At 41.4% G+C, this 17,833-nt stretch overlaps 1 protein-coding gene across 1 annotated transcript; it reads left to right on the top strand.

Annotated features, from left to right (window-relative positions):
- Nucleotides 1–1,743: 1,743 nt before the first annotated feature.
- Nucleotides 1,744–16,010, top strand: trim45 (tripartite motif containing 45). Its single transcript, XM_084362562.1, has 8 exons — nt 1,744–2,449; nt 3,118–3,406; nt 3,689–3,834; nt 4,863–5,179; nt 9,831–9,960; nt 11,302–11,416; nt 11,793–11,919; nt 13,220–16,010. Exons 1-8 carry the CDS (start codon nt 1,959–1,961, stop codon nt 13,372–13,374), a joined length of 1,770 nt encoding a protein of 589 aa, XP_084218688.1. The 5' UTR covers nt 1,744–1,958; the 3' UTR covers nt 13,375–16,010.
- Nucleotides 16,011–17,833: the final 1,823 nt, after the last annotated feature.

Below are 17,833 nucleotides of genomic sequence, written 5' to 3'. Positions count from 1 at the left end.
TCACATCTCTCATTCAGTAACATGGTACTAGCACACTGCAGACATGATGAGTATGAGGCAGAGCAAAAAAATGTGAGGAGAATGTGAACACAGTGGAGGACTACATCAGGTGTTGCTGCAGAAAAACTGATGAAGCACAGGGCTCAATCAGCTGTGGAATGACAAAGAAGGACTTGGATCTTGGGTCAGGGCTGTGGAGAGCAGGCCAGTGTATGAGGACCAGAGGCTCTGGGATGGGGTGTATGGGTGAAGGAGGTCGGAGACGTACTGAGGGGCGAGGGCATGAAGGGATTTGTAGGGGAAATCTGGTTTGAGTATAATTATCCCAATTATATGTAGTCTGCTTCTACCCAACCCTGTGCACATCATACTGGCCCTCCTCGTTCTGATCAGCAGATACTCCACATCCTCAACAGTGTTCAACACTCTAACACCAGCAGATGGCAGTGTGGTCTTTTAAATAGCGACACAATGAATTTATCTGCCTGCCTGCTCAACCCTTACCTGTGACCAGTGTTGGGAAATGATGTCATATAGTTCTATTAAAAAGAATCCTGTGTATGTTCTACTCATTAGGATAGAGTTGTATCCCTAATTGGCAGTTTTGTGAAAATGAATCTCAGGCAATGTTGTGGAGTAAGTTTTTTGTAGAATGCCTTGGTTTTTCACCCATTCATTTTGATGAGGAAAATGTGTTCTCGAAACTTGATATACGAACATGAAATTTAGTACCTCATTCTGTCATTGAACAATAAAACACTTCCTATGAAGACAGAGTCCGTCCAACATTGTATTGACAGGTTCTGTCAACAAGTAGCCTGTCGTAGTGCATGTATTTATTTTGACTCCCTTTTCTTTCACTATGATTTATCTGAATTCGAACATACATCCTAAACTTATCAATACTTCTACAAACTAAAGTTTTATTTTTGTTGTTTTATAAAAGAGGAAATTAGGAGAAGAAGAAGAGCCTTATACTTAATCACTAGTTACACTATCTACATCTAAGCAGGTGATAGCTTGTGTTTTCTTCCTGGTCGTGGCAGTGACACAACTGCGCCATGCACTTTATACTTACAAACAGTTGTTTGTACAGTTGATCTTGGGCCCTTTGTCTGCTTTGAAATGGCTCCAAGTGACTTTCCTGGCTTGTTCAAATCAATAATGAGCTCTTTCAGATCAATGTTGAGCTCCTTAGACTTCCCCACTGTAGTGTTTCTGGCTGAGTCTAATGGCTGTATCACACCAGCCCTATTAAAATGGGCCCAGAAAAGTCACCAGCTGTTATCAATCAGAATCACTCAGAAGAAGTTAAGATGCCGTGCTACACAGAACATTTGATTCACACAACTTTGCATAATCACCTCAACTGATTGTTCAAATTACTGTATGTATATTTTTGACCCAGCAGTTTTGGTCACATTTTCAGAAGATAATATCATATAATAAATTCATTATTGAACCAAACTCCAGATATATATATATATATATATATATATATATATATATTACAGTAAGTGAACTATTGGTGAACTTTTCACATGATATACAGAATGTGTCCTTCCACTCTGGTGAAAACATGATGCTCTGTGTCACCAGTAGATGGGGACAGTCTGACTGCTATGAAGAGTCCTGAAGTATTTGGACCACCCCTGATAGCCCTCGTGAGGCTTCCTATTGGTCTGGTAGTGGGTGAGGTGTCGGATGTCCCATGGAACAGTGAAGGCAGCATACTATCCCGGAGTAACGTGGGACTTTCCAGAGGGATTTTATTATTATCAATGAAGTAGGTGAACTACAGTGTGTTTGTTACCACAGTGTAGATAAGTGATGGTTTAGTCTCATGTGACTGGTTATTATGCAGAAGGAAGCTTCAGGAGAAGTTTTCTTCCCGTGCTGACAGGCTTGTGGAGCTCGGTGGGTTCACGGTGGTATTCACTTTTCACCAAAAACACAAAATGTCGCAGTTTAAAGAGGAAGAGAAGAAGCAGCAGCAGCCAGAGTTCAGCTCGGACCAAGAACAGAACGGAACCTTAGTGAACCCGAGAGCGGTGTGTAACGTGTGTAAACGCTTGTACCGGGACCCTAAAATCCTGCCCTGTCTGCACACCTTCTGCTCGGACTGTATCGGCCAGCTGGAGCCCTTCTCTCTGTCCTCACGCTGCCGCCGGGACGGTCCGGAGGGCAGCCGGGGCGTCGAAGCGGTGGAGGGGGACCGACCCGCCGTCACCGTCACGGTGCTTTGTCCCGACTGTGACTCCGAGGTGGACATCCCTCCGTCGGGACCGGCAGGGCTGAGCACGGACCACCTGGCGCTGGACGAAGTCTTCCTGGAGACCCTGGTGACGGACGGCCCGCTGGGATGCGACCTGTGCGGCGAAGGAGGCGCCGAGAGCCGCTGCGAGGTGTGCTGCGTCAACCTGTGCGAGTTCTGCTGCCAGGCACACAGGTAGAGTCTGATCTATTCTACTCTATTCTACTGCCAGACACACAGGTAGAGTCTGATCTATTCTACTCTATTCTACTGCCAGGCACACAGGTAGAGTCTGATCTATTCTACTCTATTCTACTGCCAGACACACAGGTAGAGTCTGATCTATTCTACTCTATTCTACTGCCAGGCACACAGGTAGAGTCTGATCTATTCTACTCTATTCTACTGCCAGACACACAGGTAGAGTCTGATCTATTCTACTCTATTCTACTGCCAGACACACAGGTAGAGTCTGATCTATTCTACTCTATTCTACTGCCAGACACACAGTTAGAGTCTGATCTATTCTACTCTGTTCTACTGCCAGACACACAGGTAGAGTCTGATCTATTCTACTCTATTCTACTGCCAGACACACAGGTAGAGTCTGATCTATTCTACTCTATTCTACTGCCAGACACACAGGTAGAGTCTGATCTATTCTACTCTATTCTACTGCCAGGCACACAGGTAGAGTCTGATCTATTCTACTCTATTCTACTGCCAGACACACAGGTAGAGTCTGATCTATTCTACTCTGTTCTACTGCCAGACACACAGGTAGAAGTTAAAATTTGTTTTAATTAGTTATTAGTTTATTCTGACACACATGTATCTGTATCTGTTCCTTCTCCTGTCTGCAGGCGACAGAAGCGAACAGCATCTCACTCTGTTCAGCGCCTGGAGGAGCTGAAGTCTCGTGGTCGTCTGAGCCGCCCCGTCCTCTGCTCCCTCCATCCCGGCCAGGAGCTCCGGCTATTCTGTCAGCCCTGCGACCTGCCCATCTGCCTGGAGTGTGCCGCCACGCTACACCGAGACCACCGCTGCTGCCCCACCCGTGATGTTATCGATCGCCATGGAGACCGCATCCGAGAGCTGGTCACGGTACAGCTGCGGCCTCGCCTGGAACATCTAAAGGACTCACTGCAGAAGGTGCAACAGAGTGTTTCTCAAATAATTGTTTTGTTGAGAAGATATTAAGACTTCAGATCACACTCAAATGCCCGCTTTAGCCTTTTGGTTGCAACCAAGGCTTTGTAACAGCCCTCAGAAACAAACCACTACATCCATGTTCGAACACATTTCTGTGGTTTGGCCTCCCTGTTGATCTTTAGGCTAATGCTTAGCATCCTGAAAGTTTGTGTGGTTAGGGTTAGTTATACCTGACTTTTTCTTCAAAAACAACCTTTTTTTCTACTTTCTATTCTGTAACAGGTGGAAATATCCCAGGAGGCTTTGCAGGCACGGGTGGATGCAACAGCTAATGAGGTGAGGTCATTTGCACGAGGCTACGCCAGCGCTGTGGAAGCCCACTGTCTGTCTCTGCTGCATCGCCTGGAGGAGCTCCGTGTCCAGCGCAGGTATGGACAACCAACACAGCTCCTGTGGAGAAGGCCAAGTAATATTATTAATATTCTTTAGGGAAATGAATGAAGTGTAAGAGTTTTAGAAGTAAGCAGGGACCAATATTAACCACACCTCACAATCACTCCAAGGAATCTTGCTGAATGTTAAAGAAGACAAAAAAATAATACCTCAAAGTAGGACCACAGGGTTGTCCTCAAAGCTCCTGGCTCGCTCTGTGACTGACAGCTTCTAGGTTTGGGTGGTTTTTATTGATTTAGATTCTGGCTTCACATCAATTCTGGGCTCTTCCCAACCTCTGACCTCCCTGTGCGTGAAGTAAAGGAAGAAAACTCTTTCTTCAACTTGTAGAGTCACAAAAGTTGTGGAACAGCTGTGGTAAAGTTTCAACATACTAATACATGTTTTTCTTTATATTTACTACCTCCAGCCAAATATCATATCAATAGTCAGCTGTAATTTGTGATACGATGTACGTCAGAAAGCTGAGCACTGGATTCAGTGACAGGATGCTTGACATAGATGTTATCCCCCACACAGTAGATGCACATTTGACCAATGATTGAGAGAATTGTGTCTTAAGGAATCCTCTCTGAAGAAAGATAAAACAAAGTCTTCATATTCTATCAATGATCAAACTAGGATCCCTATAAACTGCAACCAATCAAAATGCTTCCTTACGACCATTTGAGCGTATATCAAGAATATTAATGAGAAACTTAATAATTCAGTCAAGAAATTAGTGGTCTACGGAAAAAATGGCATTTTTAGAGGTACAGTTATGTACTTAGCAGTTTAAACATAAACAGTAGTTAATTATTGGCTATAGTCTACTGGTGTGAGAGGTACATGGGAAGACAGTAACCACACTCTGCTCTGAGTCTATTAATTCAAGGATCATTAGTTTTCTGTACTTCCACTGAAAAAGATACTACATATTACACTTTAAGAGATAAGCAGGCCACCGTTACAGCACAGGAACATCTCTCAACGAGTGCACATTCACACTGTCTTTGTCCAACAGGAACCAGCTCCACCTGCAGAGGGCGCAGCTGCACCAGGCTCTGCTGGACATCGGAGGCAGTGTAGAGTTTGCAGAGCGGCTGCTGAGCTGCGGCTCAGACACTGAGATCCTCAGTGCGAAAGGCGTAACCCTGAGGAGACTGACCAGCCTGGCAGAGAACAGCTACGACCCTAACCCAGCAACTGTCGCCCCCGATGATGGCAGCAGCATCAGCTTCCTGCCCAGGGAACCAGCAGGGGAGGTGGAGGGCTACCCGTTGGTCGGGGCCATCAACTCTAAGACAGTGGACCTCAGCAAGTGTACCATTGAAGGGGAAGGTAAACCCTCCTGATGCAACTATGTTCTGTAATAAGTCAGAGTGGTGTCAGTCATTACAGAATCCTCGCCTGTGATACGTGTTTCACCTGTTCAGTTATGTTTAAGTTTAGTATGAAGAGTTGCTGGCTGGCTGGAGGGGATGTGGAGGGATGGGGTCAGTGCACACTGAGTTTGCCTGGAGCAGTTAAACACTATTGTTACCTTCCTGGGTGCTTTGGCTCAAAGACATTCCTGTGGGACTGAAGGAATGTTGAGGTGACTCAACAGGCCTGAAGGCGGTCCACTGAGGGGGTGTTAACACACCACAAACATAGCATACACACACACACACACACACGAAAAAAATGAAATCAACAACAATGTTGATAGCTGATTAATCTTAAGCATTTGCTAATTCTAGGGAAGCATCACTAGAAACGCACCACCAGCCCGGCGTGTGCGCCTCTCCTGTCTCCATGTTTTTCTAACAGTTTTTAGAAGTTAAGATATTCTCAGCTTTTCAGAGCGAGCAGCGCTTTTTCCATTAATTACATTTAATCGCCCGGTCGGGCACACAGCTTTTCCAAGGCTTTTTTGAAGTGGCCATGCCTGTAGCAACAAGTCTCTGTTTAATCAGGGCTGTACTCTTGTTTCATATCATTGAAGCTTGATTATTATTAAAGATGACAATAATTTACAGATTTTTTGATAGTGAACGTTTTAGCCCTAAGAAATGACTCACAAGACCACATAAAGATATAGTTATTTTGTCCCATTTAAGTGGTGAAGTCGTCCTGTGTTATCTTTCCACAGATGACACACTTCCAACACATACAAGCATGTCAGCGTAACTATCCTTGTTAGGACCCCCCCCCCCCCCACACACACACACACACACACTCAAACACACACAGCAGCTTGTCTCCATGAAAGAACTGTAAGTAATGTTTACCTGTGTGGGAAATGGAAAACCTCAGCAAACAAATACTTCTGTGCTGGGTTCACTCCGTGTCAGAGACAAGTGTATTGTTGTAATGTTTGCCGAAAGGTCAGTCCATGTATTAGGTGAGGCTTTGTTTAGGTGTTTGCTTGTGTGTGTGTTATAGTTTGTACATTTTGTTTGGTTTAGGAGCATATATCCACACTGACTTCCTTTTCGTATTGACTTCTTGATATGTGTGGTTAAGGTTTCTCCTCTTTATGAAGGATTGAGCGACACTATCACTGCATCAGCTAAACCAGTTTTTTCTACCTTTGACTACAACTTCACTTTCTTAAGCCACATCAGCTCCTCGGAGTGTGAGACACTAATTTAAGGGGGCGGATAAAGGCCAGATTCTTTGTTGACTATTAGGAAGCACAAATCACAGTGGCTTACTGACGATTATCCCCTCACTGTGTGATAAAGGGGGCTCAAGTGGTAGATTTAGACCTTGCGGCTGTACAGCACAGGTGAAATGTGGACCAGAACAGCTGCAGCTGTGTTGGTGACAGCTGCTGGGTACCCGGCTTAGCAAGCATACATATAAATTCACAGATAATTCCCACCCATTAGCAAGCGTAGCAGCAGTGATAGTAGTAATAGAACTAGTGGTCCAAATAATAGTAATAGTAGGAAGACATAGTACTTACGGCACTCAATTCTACATATATATTACCAATTAAAATGATAAAGGTATTAAAAAGACAAAGAAAAAGAGACCCTGTACACGTCCATGAAGCCCTGAGAAGAGCTTTAAACAGCCACATACTCAAAATCACCTTTGTGGGTGCACAATGAGAATGCTGTTTGTATTAACAAAGGAATACTGATAAAATATTAGTGGATAGAGTCAGTAAGCTTAATATTTTACTGCTAAGATTAGAGCTGCACCTAATGGTGTTATTTTTATTATTTTCTTTATTTGTATTGATTATTGAATACTGCAGAATGAATCATAATTTCACAAAGTCAAACGTGTCTTCAGATTGCTCGTTTTGTCTGACCCACATTCCAAAACTCAGTTGTAAGTTTGATACCTGCTGTTTTATACAGTCGAACTAAAAGAGAAAAAAATCCTGCCTCTGTTACATATCTTTGTGACAAGTTTGATAACCACATTTGAGGGTTCATTGCCAAAAATGTGTGTATATCTACTGATATCATAGAGTTTTTTTACTCTCTGTTATCGTTATCAGCATGGACTAACACAACCTCAAGTGTACTGAATGAATTGAGCATGGCTGCATTTTATTGCTTATGAATGTATGTTTTCAGTTTTGAGAGTAACAAAGAATTAGTTAATCATTTTTTCTTTTAAAACTCCATTATGTAGAAATTTGCAGTTTGTGTGATTTGGCAAGTAAACATGTGTCATGTATACCCTGTCACTGAAGTTACATAGTGCAGAAACAAGTGACAGGGACACCAGGACACTGTACCATCAACATGATTCTGAAGCTGTTGGTTAAGGTAAAACATGTCCATCTGTTGCCCTAAAGGTGATGTACTGTAGTGCTTCATAGCTTATGATGTTATCCCTGTGGTCTGCATAGAATGTCATATGAAAGTGAGCAAAGGGCCAGTTCTGCTCTGAGGAAGTAGCTTGGTTCCAGTTTCAGCTCTGTTCTTAACACAGACATGAGGTTTATATGAATGGTCTTTTATCAGTCTCAGAAAGAAAGCATGTAAAGGTCTGCCTTAAAGGTTTCTTTAATCACGTATTAGCAGTCATGGCAATAGAAGTAGCAGTGATGCTAGGAGTAGTTACAATAAAGCGTTTTTAATAGGAGCTTCAGTAATAGTGTGAGTAATATTCATGGTAGTAGAAGTAGGCCTATTGCAGTCGATACAGACAGAGCAGAAAATATATTAGTAGAAGTAGTTTCATTAACTAAAACAGTATCCAAACAGATCCCCCTGCAGCTACTGGAAACACTGTAATATCAGATGAATACACAGAGTAGGATCATTAGTTATCGAGCAGCTAATAGAGTCTGACACCAAAATGCAAAGCAACATTGATCATCCATATGAACACAAATGATGTTCGCTTTAACACGGCAACAACGCCCCAACAGCTGATGAATATGTTGAGCCAGAGCACGGCAGGACAAGTTAATGAAACTCTAAATAATGATGTGAGGATGTGGAAAAGTCTGGTCAGCACGACTGAAGCCCAGCTGTGCCAGAGCCACACTTACACTGGCTGTAACCACCATATGTTCAGGGGGAAAGTGTCTTACATATGCACCCATAGGGGGTTGTTCTGTGTGTGTGTGTGTGTGTGTGTGTGTGTGTGTGTGTGTGTGTGTGTGTGTGTGTGTGTGTCAGTATGACTGGAGACACAAGATAAATGTCCAAGCGACTCCATTTTTATGGTGTGTCTGAATGATGGAGTGCCTTTTTTACTGTGATGTGCCCGTGCAGGACCACTTGTACAACTTGGAGAGACAAGTCCTTCTAAGTGTGTGTGTGTGTGTGTGTGTGTGTGAGAGAGTATGTATGTATGGACTCAGGATGCACAACATGGATTTCTTTCAGTTGATACCAATAACTGATAATTCCGTGCTTCCTGTGGCCACTATAAATAAAATAACAGATAATTACATTATTTTTGTATTTTAAAAAAGAGTTGCTAACCTGTGGTCTTCTTCTTCTTCTTCTTCCTCCTCTCTGTGTTAATCGGCAGATCACAAACATCTCCTTTATCGGAGTCTCCATGAAAGCAATTTGACTGTCTATATTTATCAGATATGATTTCACTGATATAAATAGCTGATATAATTTGAGGTACTTTACTTGAGTATTTCCATTTTCTGCTACTTCATTCTTCCATCCAGCAACTATTGTACATTTATACTACACTACATATTTTTGATAACTTTAGTTACTATTTACTTCGGCGATTACATGCTGCATCAGAGCCAAAGCAGCACATTTTTAGATTCAATTATTATATTGGCAGTCGGTTAAAAACTCTGAAAATCAGAAAAGTGCTGAATATTGGATCCAATCATCAGTTGATCCCTCATATACAGTACATACATGTAGATATATTTATAATTTGCTTGTACTTTTGATACTTAAGTACATTTTAAAAAAGATACTTTCAGACTTTTTGGATTCTGAAGTACTATTCATAACTTTCACTTTTACCAAAGCAATAATTTAACATGATATTTTTAATTTTATTGAAGGATGACATTTGGGTACTTTTAACAACGCTGATATCGCTGCATGTATCACTCTGTATCATAAATCACTTCCTGCCCTCCATCTACACGACATCATATGCCAACTGTCAACTGTTAAATTAATCGCCAGCTATTTTGATAATCTATTAATCTGTTTGAGTAAATTATTAAGAAGTCACATTTTTCGGATTTCAGCTTCTTAAATGTGACATTTTTCTGGTTTCTTTACTTCATTATGACATTAAACTGGACACATTTGGGCCTTGGACACAACAAGACATTTGAGGACGTCATCTTGGGATTTGGGAACGCTAAAAACACATTTTTCCCATTTTTTGACATTTCTGACTGAAGGTGACAATAAATATAAATTATTAGTTACAACTCTGTGTGATGTTAGTCTATGAATTGACATTGTGCATTCATGTATGTAATGTACATGTGTGTTGGTGTGTTAATCAGAGCATCATTATGACCTCTAACTCCTGATCCCAGGTCTACAGAGGGGCAGGGAGGGGCAGCAGGGCCACTTCACCCTGATGTGCCGAGACTCAGCTGGGGAGCAGCTGACACGAGGTGGAGAGCATGTTGTGGTCAGCATCGTCAACCGGGAGAAGAAAAACTGGTGAGTGTCAGCTTTCCAGGCCCTCTTCTATTGATGATAAAACGTCAACTAGACAATTCAGTTTGAGCCACAGTTTCTTGTGGGTTTTTTTGTAGTGAAGTGGCATTTTCATATGTAACCACACTCAGCTATACTTCACTGTAACTGGCTGGTTCAAGCAACCCTTCAACTCTGCGTTGTGTGAAGAATGACAGACATGAGGCTTTTGTGTCGTTTTATACCGCAGTTTATTATCTGGACATAAACAGAATGAAAGAGAGGGCGCCATTAAGCCAACATTTCTACACAAATACATCATTATCAGACTATGGTGATATGGCAAGTGGGATGACATACCTTACAAACCCTGTTACACATGGGTGCATTGAGGTTTTATTCTCTCAAGTGTTGAGTGTCATTAAAAACCCAGCAACAGAGAGTTGAGATCAAGTTTTTCACTGTCTGCCCCCCATCTGCTCAGAGTGGGTCAACAGAAAGCAATGCACCTGTGTACTGTGCTATTTCTGTCACGTTGGTGGGAGGACCAGCACAGTCTCCTTCTCTTTCTCCTTCTTCAATCGGAAAAAAGTTGTTTTATTCCATTAATGATGTAGTGAGGACAGCTACAAGTCTTACACACTGTATCGTGTGTATGGTTTTAGAAAGGATCAAATCGAATTCTAGTTACATTGATGGCAATGCCAGGAAGACACGTATGAGTCTAATACCTGATTCTCCTCGTCCATTATCCAGCCTATACATCTGAACACCTTCCCTTTGAGTTTATTTACTCTAACAGCCACTTAAAGGCCGCCTGTGTGTTCCCTCTACAGTCCATTATTTGAGTGACTCATTTATCAAACCACAGTTACTCACATCAGATATCTTGCTGTTACCTTGATCGACCTTTACAACCAGCACCAGAACAACCACACAGACCTCTGTCCCCTCATATACATCAAACGTGGTTCCACCTCAGTAATCAGCAGAGCCCCCTAATGGATCAGTGTTGTTGTAGATGGTGACAACGTGTTGATGCATGAAAAAGGTCAACATGTTGCTTATTCACACCAAAATGTGCTGGAGAAGAATCCTAAATTGGTTGAGTTGAGTACATTTTAGAGCTTGAACCGCTCACCCTTGATCTGATTATCAGCTGATTCCCGATCATATATTGGTGGTGATTTGAATGTAAACAAGAAACAAGCTTTAAAAGTTGAAGTATTGTTTTTTTCAGCGCTCTGCCAAGTGTTGTTATTTCAAGAAATGGTTGCTGTCTGTATAACAGAACTGGCTGTCAGTTGTGTCTTCTCTTTGATATTGTATAGTATTAACAGGATGATTTGTTTTCTCCTCCCTCAGCACATTGGAGACGTCAGTGGTCGACAACAGCGATGGATCCTACAGCATTTCATACACGCCTAAAGAGACAGGAGCCTACTCAGTGTGGGTTTGTGTCAAAGCCCAACATGTGAAGGTACGAAGCCAACTCACAGAGTTTGTCACAACGAAATGCAGAGAATTCATTTGTTATCTTTATTCATCATGTTTGCAGCTGAGAATTTCATGTTAAAATGGTTAAATGTGAAAATGAGCCGTGGTGTTGCCTGCAGCTCTCACCGTACTGCCTCAGGGCTGTTGACATCATCCTGACAAATTCAATCAACATGGACAAAATTCTCTTCAGGCAGAAACAAATTAAACAGGCCACCTGTGACAGCGCTGATGTCAAATTTTTACCCACTGGGATGCTTGATAAGTGAAAGAAGAGTTATCCCAATCCTTTCATTTAATGTTGAGTTGTGTCAGCACAGACACACCGACTGACTGACTCTTCCTGTCTCTCCCTGCAGGGCTCTCCGTTTACTCTGAACGTGAAGAGGAAGTTGAGGCGTCACACTGGGACGTTTCACTGCTGCTCCTTCTGCTCCAGTGGAGGAGACAAAGAGGCTCGCTGTGGCTGCCCAGGAACCATGCCAGGTACACAGAAGACATAATTTAAATGTCTGGTCGGAGGACAGTTTTCATTCATCTTTTCACAATCAACAGAAACAATAGGAATGGCAGGCTTTGTTTTCAAGTTGGACATGGAGAGAGAACAGATGGAGGAACAGTTTGGAACCAGAGCTCTTGTCGCATTATTAAACAAGACTATCATCTGTGTTTTTTGAGTGGATGACTTCTGTTTTCTAAGAAAAACAGGGTTTGTGATGCAGTTATCTGATGTCGTTCCTGTCCGTGTGCAGTCATATTTAAGTAAATCTTGTTTGGACAGACATCAAAGATAAAAGCACACTTATTTCAAATAAGTTCAAGGAAAGGTTTTTGTCTGTTTCATGATTGACACCACCAGGAAACGCATATTTGGCAAAAAGGAGGGAATGATTTTCTCAATAAGAAATCACAGTCACAAACATCAAGCTCTCTCCATCAAAACCCAGCACGTCCACAAGATAATTAAGTGAGGTTTCAGCGGAACTGAACATAATTTAAAGAGCTCTTTGGAGATTAATGATGATATGCCATAAAGAACATTTGAAGGAAATGTTCCCTTCAGGTGTGATCAGTTGACTGGAGAAGTAACTTTGGTCACACCTGCCTTCATTTTGTTACCTTCCACCACTAGAAGAACATGAAAAAAACATGAAAACATGAGCTGTACTTCTTGAAGTGTTGAGCATATCATGATGCTTTTTTGTCAAGCAAATTTGAAGTTAACTTTTGAAATGTCCCCAAAAAGAAAATGCAGATTAGGTGTGTTTCCATCAGCTGGTTTGGAGAGAATAAATCAGGTTACGCAATATCATCAGAAATTGGTGGTATGCCCGACAGTATGTATGGCTGTAATAAACAGAGAAGAAGAAGTGGAGGTCATGGGCTGGAAACAAAACCAGCTGTCGGCCAACAAACCTCAAAGAAGAAGAAACAAAACCTGTCGCTAGGGATGCAACAGTATGGTACAGAGAGGTGTAGTCTGGAGTCCTAAAACCCAGAAACCAGTTAGCATTTTACAATCGCTTGTCTCAGTCTGCAGGTTTTTTTAATTTGTTTTTAGTTAAACACTTGCAATAAGGTCATGGTTACCAACAACTTTGTAATTCATGAAATATTTATCAACAAAATTATTCATGTGAAATTTTATAAAATATTTACATAAAAGCAGCAACACGCACATTTTGACCAGACAGGTCACAAAGTTAAATGACCTATGCTGATTTCACTTATAATATAAAACAAGATCTCACGTCTGCTGTCTTCCTACCTATGTGTGTGTCTGCAGGAGGATTTAAAGGTTGCGGCCACAGTCATAAAGGACACCCCGGGAAGCCCCACTGGTCTTGTTGTGGCAGCACCGCGGAGCAGTCGGAGTGTTTGCCTCAGAGCGTGCTGGCTGCAGTTTCCCCCCGCGGCCACCTGCGGACTGTGGAGCTCTGAGGTGCCGCGCAGATGAAACGTGTCAAGATGATGCAAGTTAATAAAGGATGGCAGCAACCAAAAGGTTAGAGCAGCTGGGGGAGTAAGCTCAGGGTTGTTGGTGTAAATCCTTGATAAGGTCAGACAAGGAAAGTGAAGCTCTAAAGACACAGTGACTGAGGCAGGACATCAAAGTCAGTGTGTCTGCAGAGAGAAACAGCAGCCAGCTTACCATTAAAGACAAGAAACACATCAAAGTGTGAGCTAAAGGATCTGAATCTGTGATGTCAAGTGCCTTTTTTTATGTGAGCTCTGCCTACATATGACAAGAAAGAGGAGCGAGAAAATGAAACGCTCCAATCAGAGCAGCCTGTGTCTCCTCTTTAATCAAATGTGTTAAAAGCCTTGCTGAAGGGCACCTTTCCTGCTTTCTTCCATCTTTTTTTAACCCTCCTGCTGTCGATTTTAAAGGTGCTGAAATCAGTGTTTTATATCTTTTATATCATCTTTTATATCCTTCAATCAAGGAAATTATCTTTTGAAACATAGTGCCTCAAAAACACTTCTGATGCTGGAAGATGAACAATAATTCCTATTGATGCGCACTGATCTCTGTTCTTTGAAAGAGCACAGAAGAAAGGCTGTGATCCCAACAACCCAGGTCTGTGATTAGTCATTTTATTGTCATGAGGGATGATTTTATTTCGGATGATAAAGTACAGTAATTGCAGTTATCAAGTCGGTTATTCTGAAGTCATTATGAGTGCAACATATATCAATAAATCAAATTCAAGGAAACTATACAAAATGTAGGTTTTAGAAACATAACACAGTCGTGGTCTGTTGTAGGGCTTAAATCAGCAATAAATCTGCAGATCAGTGTCAAGATTCATTATATTCTATAAAATTGGTAGTAGACTGAAAATGCTTATTTTGTCCAACAATCAGTCCAAAATCCAGCTTTATGTTAAAGAAAAGCTTAAAGGAACAGTTCACCCAAAAATGTAAATGCAGTCACCATCTCCTCCCCTCATGCTGTTTGAAAGTCAGGTGAAGTTTCGTAGTCCACAAAACATTTCTGGAGCTTCACATCAACAGTGTTGCAGCATTGTACTAAACATCTGAAGTAGCTGGGGACTACTTTAAAAGGTAAAAAAAAGACATCAAATGGCTCCATACAGCTCGTCTGGCGTGATCCAAGTCTCCAGAAGCTCCGAGATCCCAAACTGATTTGACAAGACATTATTTACACCCTTGACAAGCAGTCGAGCTCATGCACCGAACGCTTTTAGCTTAGCAGCTATAGTGAAGATTTCAGCTTCAAGGGAATTTTCACCCAACACTCCACATAATGACTGAGTTTTCTTTTTTTTTTTGCTGAAACCCTTGAAAAGACTGTTTGATTACATCTCTTTTGAATATCAAGAAATAAATTCACTACTGACTTTATCAACTTGCTGTAGGTTATTTGTACACACACCATGGGCACAAACTGGGTCCATTATGGATGATAGGCATATTTTCCCAGTAAATATTAAGTGAATATTACTGTACTGTATTACTGTAATATGTCTTCATGCTCACTTCAGGTAATTCCTTTGTGGAACAAAAGTCATAACATATTCACCAGTAGCGCTGTGTGTTCATTGTGTGTCATAGAAGATCTATGTATTTTGTGCACATTTAGTAATAATAATTAATAAATAATTACCCACCAAAGATAGCCATATCTTATTAAATAAATACTACATGTCGACAGCACCTGTTTTAAGATGAGTTCATGGTACTAACTAGTGGTAGGTACATTTGTTTAAAAAATTACAATATATAACAAAGACAATATTCCATGGATGAGCTGATGGCTTTATTGTTTGTGTAGATTGTGTTGCCACAGTCAGAGTCACAGTAGGAAGGAGAACAAACAGCTCCTCCTGATTATGACCTGAGCACTGAGGTGGAACAAACTGTGCCTGTTAAATCAGCCAGATTATTCTGAGACTGTTCATAATGTGAAACACATCGTTGGTGTTGTTGTTTTTTGTAAACCACAATGTTTGACTTGTGCTGTGTGCAGGTAAAGACTTGACACCAATCCCGAGTGCCTGTTATTGTCTTTAATGAGGAGAAAGTTCATCAGATCTGCACAGAATTGTGTTTTTACCTTCATTAGCCATCCAAATCCACTGTGCTTCCCAGGGACGAGGGCTTTATCTGGGAAACACCGTGACCTAGAAGGTGCAGTCAGCCTCCTCTAAGAATACTAAGCTGTTTCCTCCAGAGGCTGCATCACGACACTGACTTGAAACCACAAACCTGGAACTCGTGATGAGCCATTAAATGCCTTTGTTTATTTTCTGTATTCTGAATGTGACTTCTCTCCAGTGTGAGAACACATAGATATGATGTGTCACTGAGGATCTGCTGTTGATGACTAGCTAAACAGACCTATGCAAATATTTAACATGAGGGCGTATCTTTCTGATGTGTGGTCCATGATGTTCAGAATGACAGGGAACTTGTCTAACACTGAGTCTGTCTCTGCTGTTCACATTGTGTGCATTCATCCGAGTATAACACAGTACTTTTTTCTGCTTCACAACTCTGTGTTGAAACATTTCAGGCTGTACAATCAAAATAAACACAACCATTTCTCAGTGTGAGGTGAATCTTGCTTTTTTGCATTCATGCCCTTCTAAAATAAAATGGTGCCTGTCAAGCAAAGAAACAGATATCCACTGAAGACTTACTTTGTTCTCCACCTTGAAATAGATTTTTCCATCTCTTGATGTCCAACCACAGGGCACCAACATGAGAACAAAACCAAAATACATCCATAGTTTCCTCCATGCCGCAATCACATAACAGCATTTTAGCTAATTTTCTTCAAAATCATTTGTCCTCTTGGAAGGATCTTTAATAAAAAATTTTATCTAAGAAAGAATGAAAATCAACCAAGATACCAGCTTCCTTGTGTAAATTCATACATTTCTTACCAGAGGAGCTGAAACTTATAGAAATAAATATCTTATAGATGAATATTAATAGAATCATATTACATTAGAAGAATGTATACAGATATGGATGTATCGTTTCAGGTTGAATTATAATTAGTATTCTTATTTTTATTTTTTTTAAAGTGACAATGGAGTTACCCTTTAAAGCCATCGTAACCCTTTTTTTTCTATGTCTATGGCAGTGCAGTCTGCAAATTATTTTGTCTTAATTTAGAAAAAAGTGGCACCTTTTTGACATTTTTTTATGAATATGTAAATATAAACTGTGGTGAGTAAATCAAACTGAAACTAAAAGCTGGGTGGACTTTGAAAAGTGAGGAAGACAAGTTTCCCCCTCACCCCCAGTAGAAATTACACCCCGACGTTATGAAACTTGCAAGCAAGCCCGTTAATGTCCACAGTGGAACTTAAAAATGTTCTTTACAGGACTTAAAGTACCAGCTGAGCTAACCACAAATCCACTGAAATGTTTCAGATTGGTCAGAGCATCAGGCATCAGATATGTTTTTCCAAACATTTTTACTTAACTTTCAAATGGATGTTTAAACACCTTTTTGTGATGTTTTTTTCTTTTCTTTTTTTTGGCCTTTTCGCGGCTTTATTCTGTAGGACAGGTGAAGAGTGAAAGGAAATAGGGTAGAGGGTGGGGTGGTGGTGGGATGACATGCAGTGAAGGATCACAGGTCAGATTCAAACCCTGGGCTGCTGCAGCGAGGACACAGCCTCTTTACATGAGGCGCACGCTCTAACAGCCGAGCTGCTGTGGCACCTCTTTGTGTGTTTCTTCAAAAGAAAATCAGCTTTGCTGCCAATTAAGACATGTTTTGACAGTTTCCACAGCAAATTTGTGTTTCTACCTCTGACGGCCCCTCTCACTCTGGCTTTTTGCGTTTTTCCCTGGTCCTGTTTTGAGGCAAGGAACCGAAAAGAAAAACGAAGGGTCATAATGTGAATCTCACTTCGGGGCCAGACTGTGGTGACAGCTGTAGATCTTACGTCGTAAGACTTCTGATGAAGAAATGAGTAGGTTAACATCTGATTTTTCCCCCAAAATGATTGACAAGGCTGATTATATTGTGATCAAGCAGGGCAGGTCTGACTGAGTTCACTGATGAGGCTGCTGTTCACGGTGTAACTGCAGTTCCTACACAAATTTGAGGAAAGGAACAACGTGTTGATTAAAAAAAAACACCATCTCTCTGAAGTGTGTTCTTTCATTTTCTGGAGGCATTTCTTCATCAGAAGAAAAGATAAGATATGTTGGGTCTTTTTGTGTTTCTCCATCATCTCCCATTAACTTCAATACAGCTGTCACCACAGTCTGTCACCAAAGCGAGATTCAGTGACTTCCTTCTTTTTTAGGTTCCTTGCCCAGAGTCAGAGGGTCAGAGGTGTGTCAGGAGAACGAGCCACACCTGAATCCACTCGTGACATCAGAGGGCTGGATGTTTCTCTCTCGCTCACAA

Source organism: Pagrus pagrus (genome assembly GCF_965226575.1).
Source record: "Pagrus pagrus genome assembly, chromosome: 9".
Lineage (NCBI taxonomy): Eukaryota > Metazoa > Chordata > Actinopteri > Spariformes > Sparidae > Pagrus > Pagrus pagrus.
This window is presented reverse-complemented; position numbering and strand designations above follow the sequence as displayed.

Excerpts from the sequence above, each read along its gene's own strand:
- trim45 (XM_084362562.1), top strand. The coding sequence starts at position 1,959 with ATGTCGCAGTTTAAAGAGGAAGAGAAGAAGCAGCAGCAGCCAGAGTTC. Across the intron at positions 9,961-11,301 it reads AACCGGGAGAAGAAAAACTG|CACATTGGAGACGTCAGTGG; the intron begins GTGAGTGTCAGC and ends CTCCTCCCTCAG. Across the intron at positions 11,920-13,219 it reads CTGCCCAGGAACCATGCCAG|GAGGATTTAAAGGTTGCGGC; the intron begins GTACACAGAAGA and ends GTGTGTCTGCAG.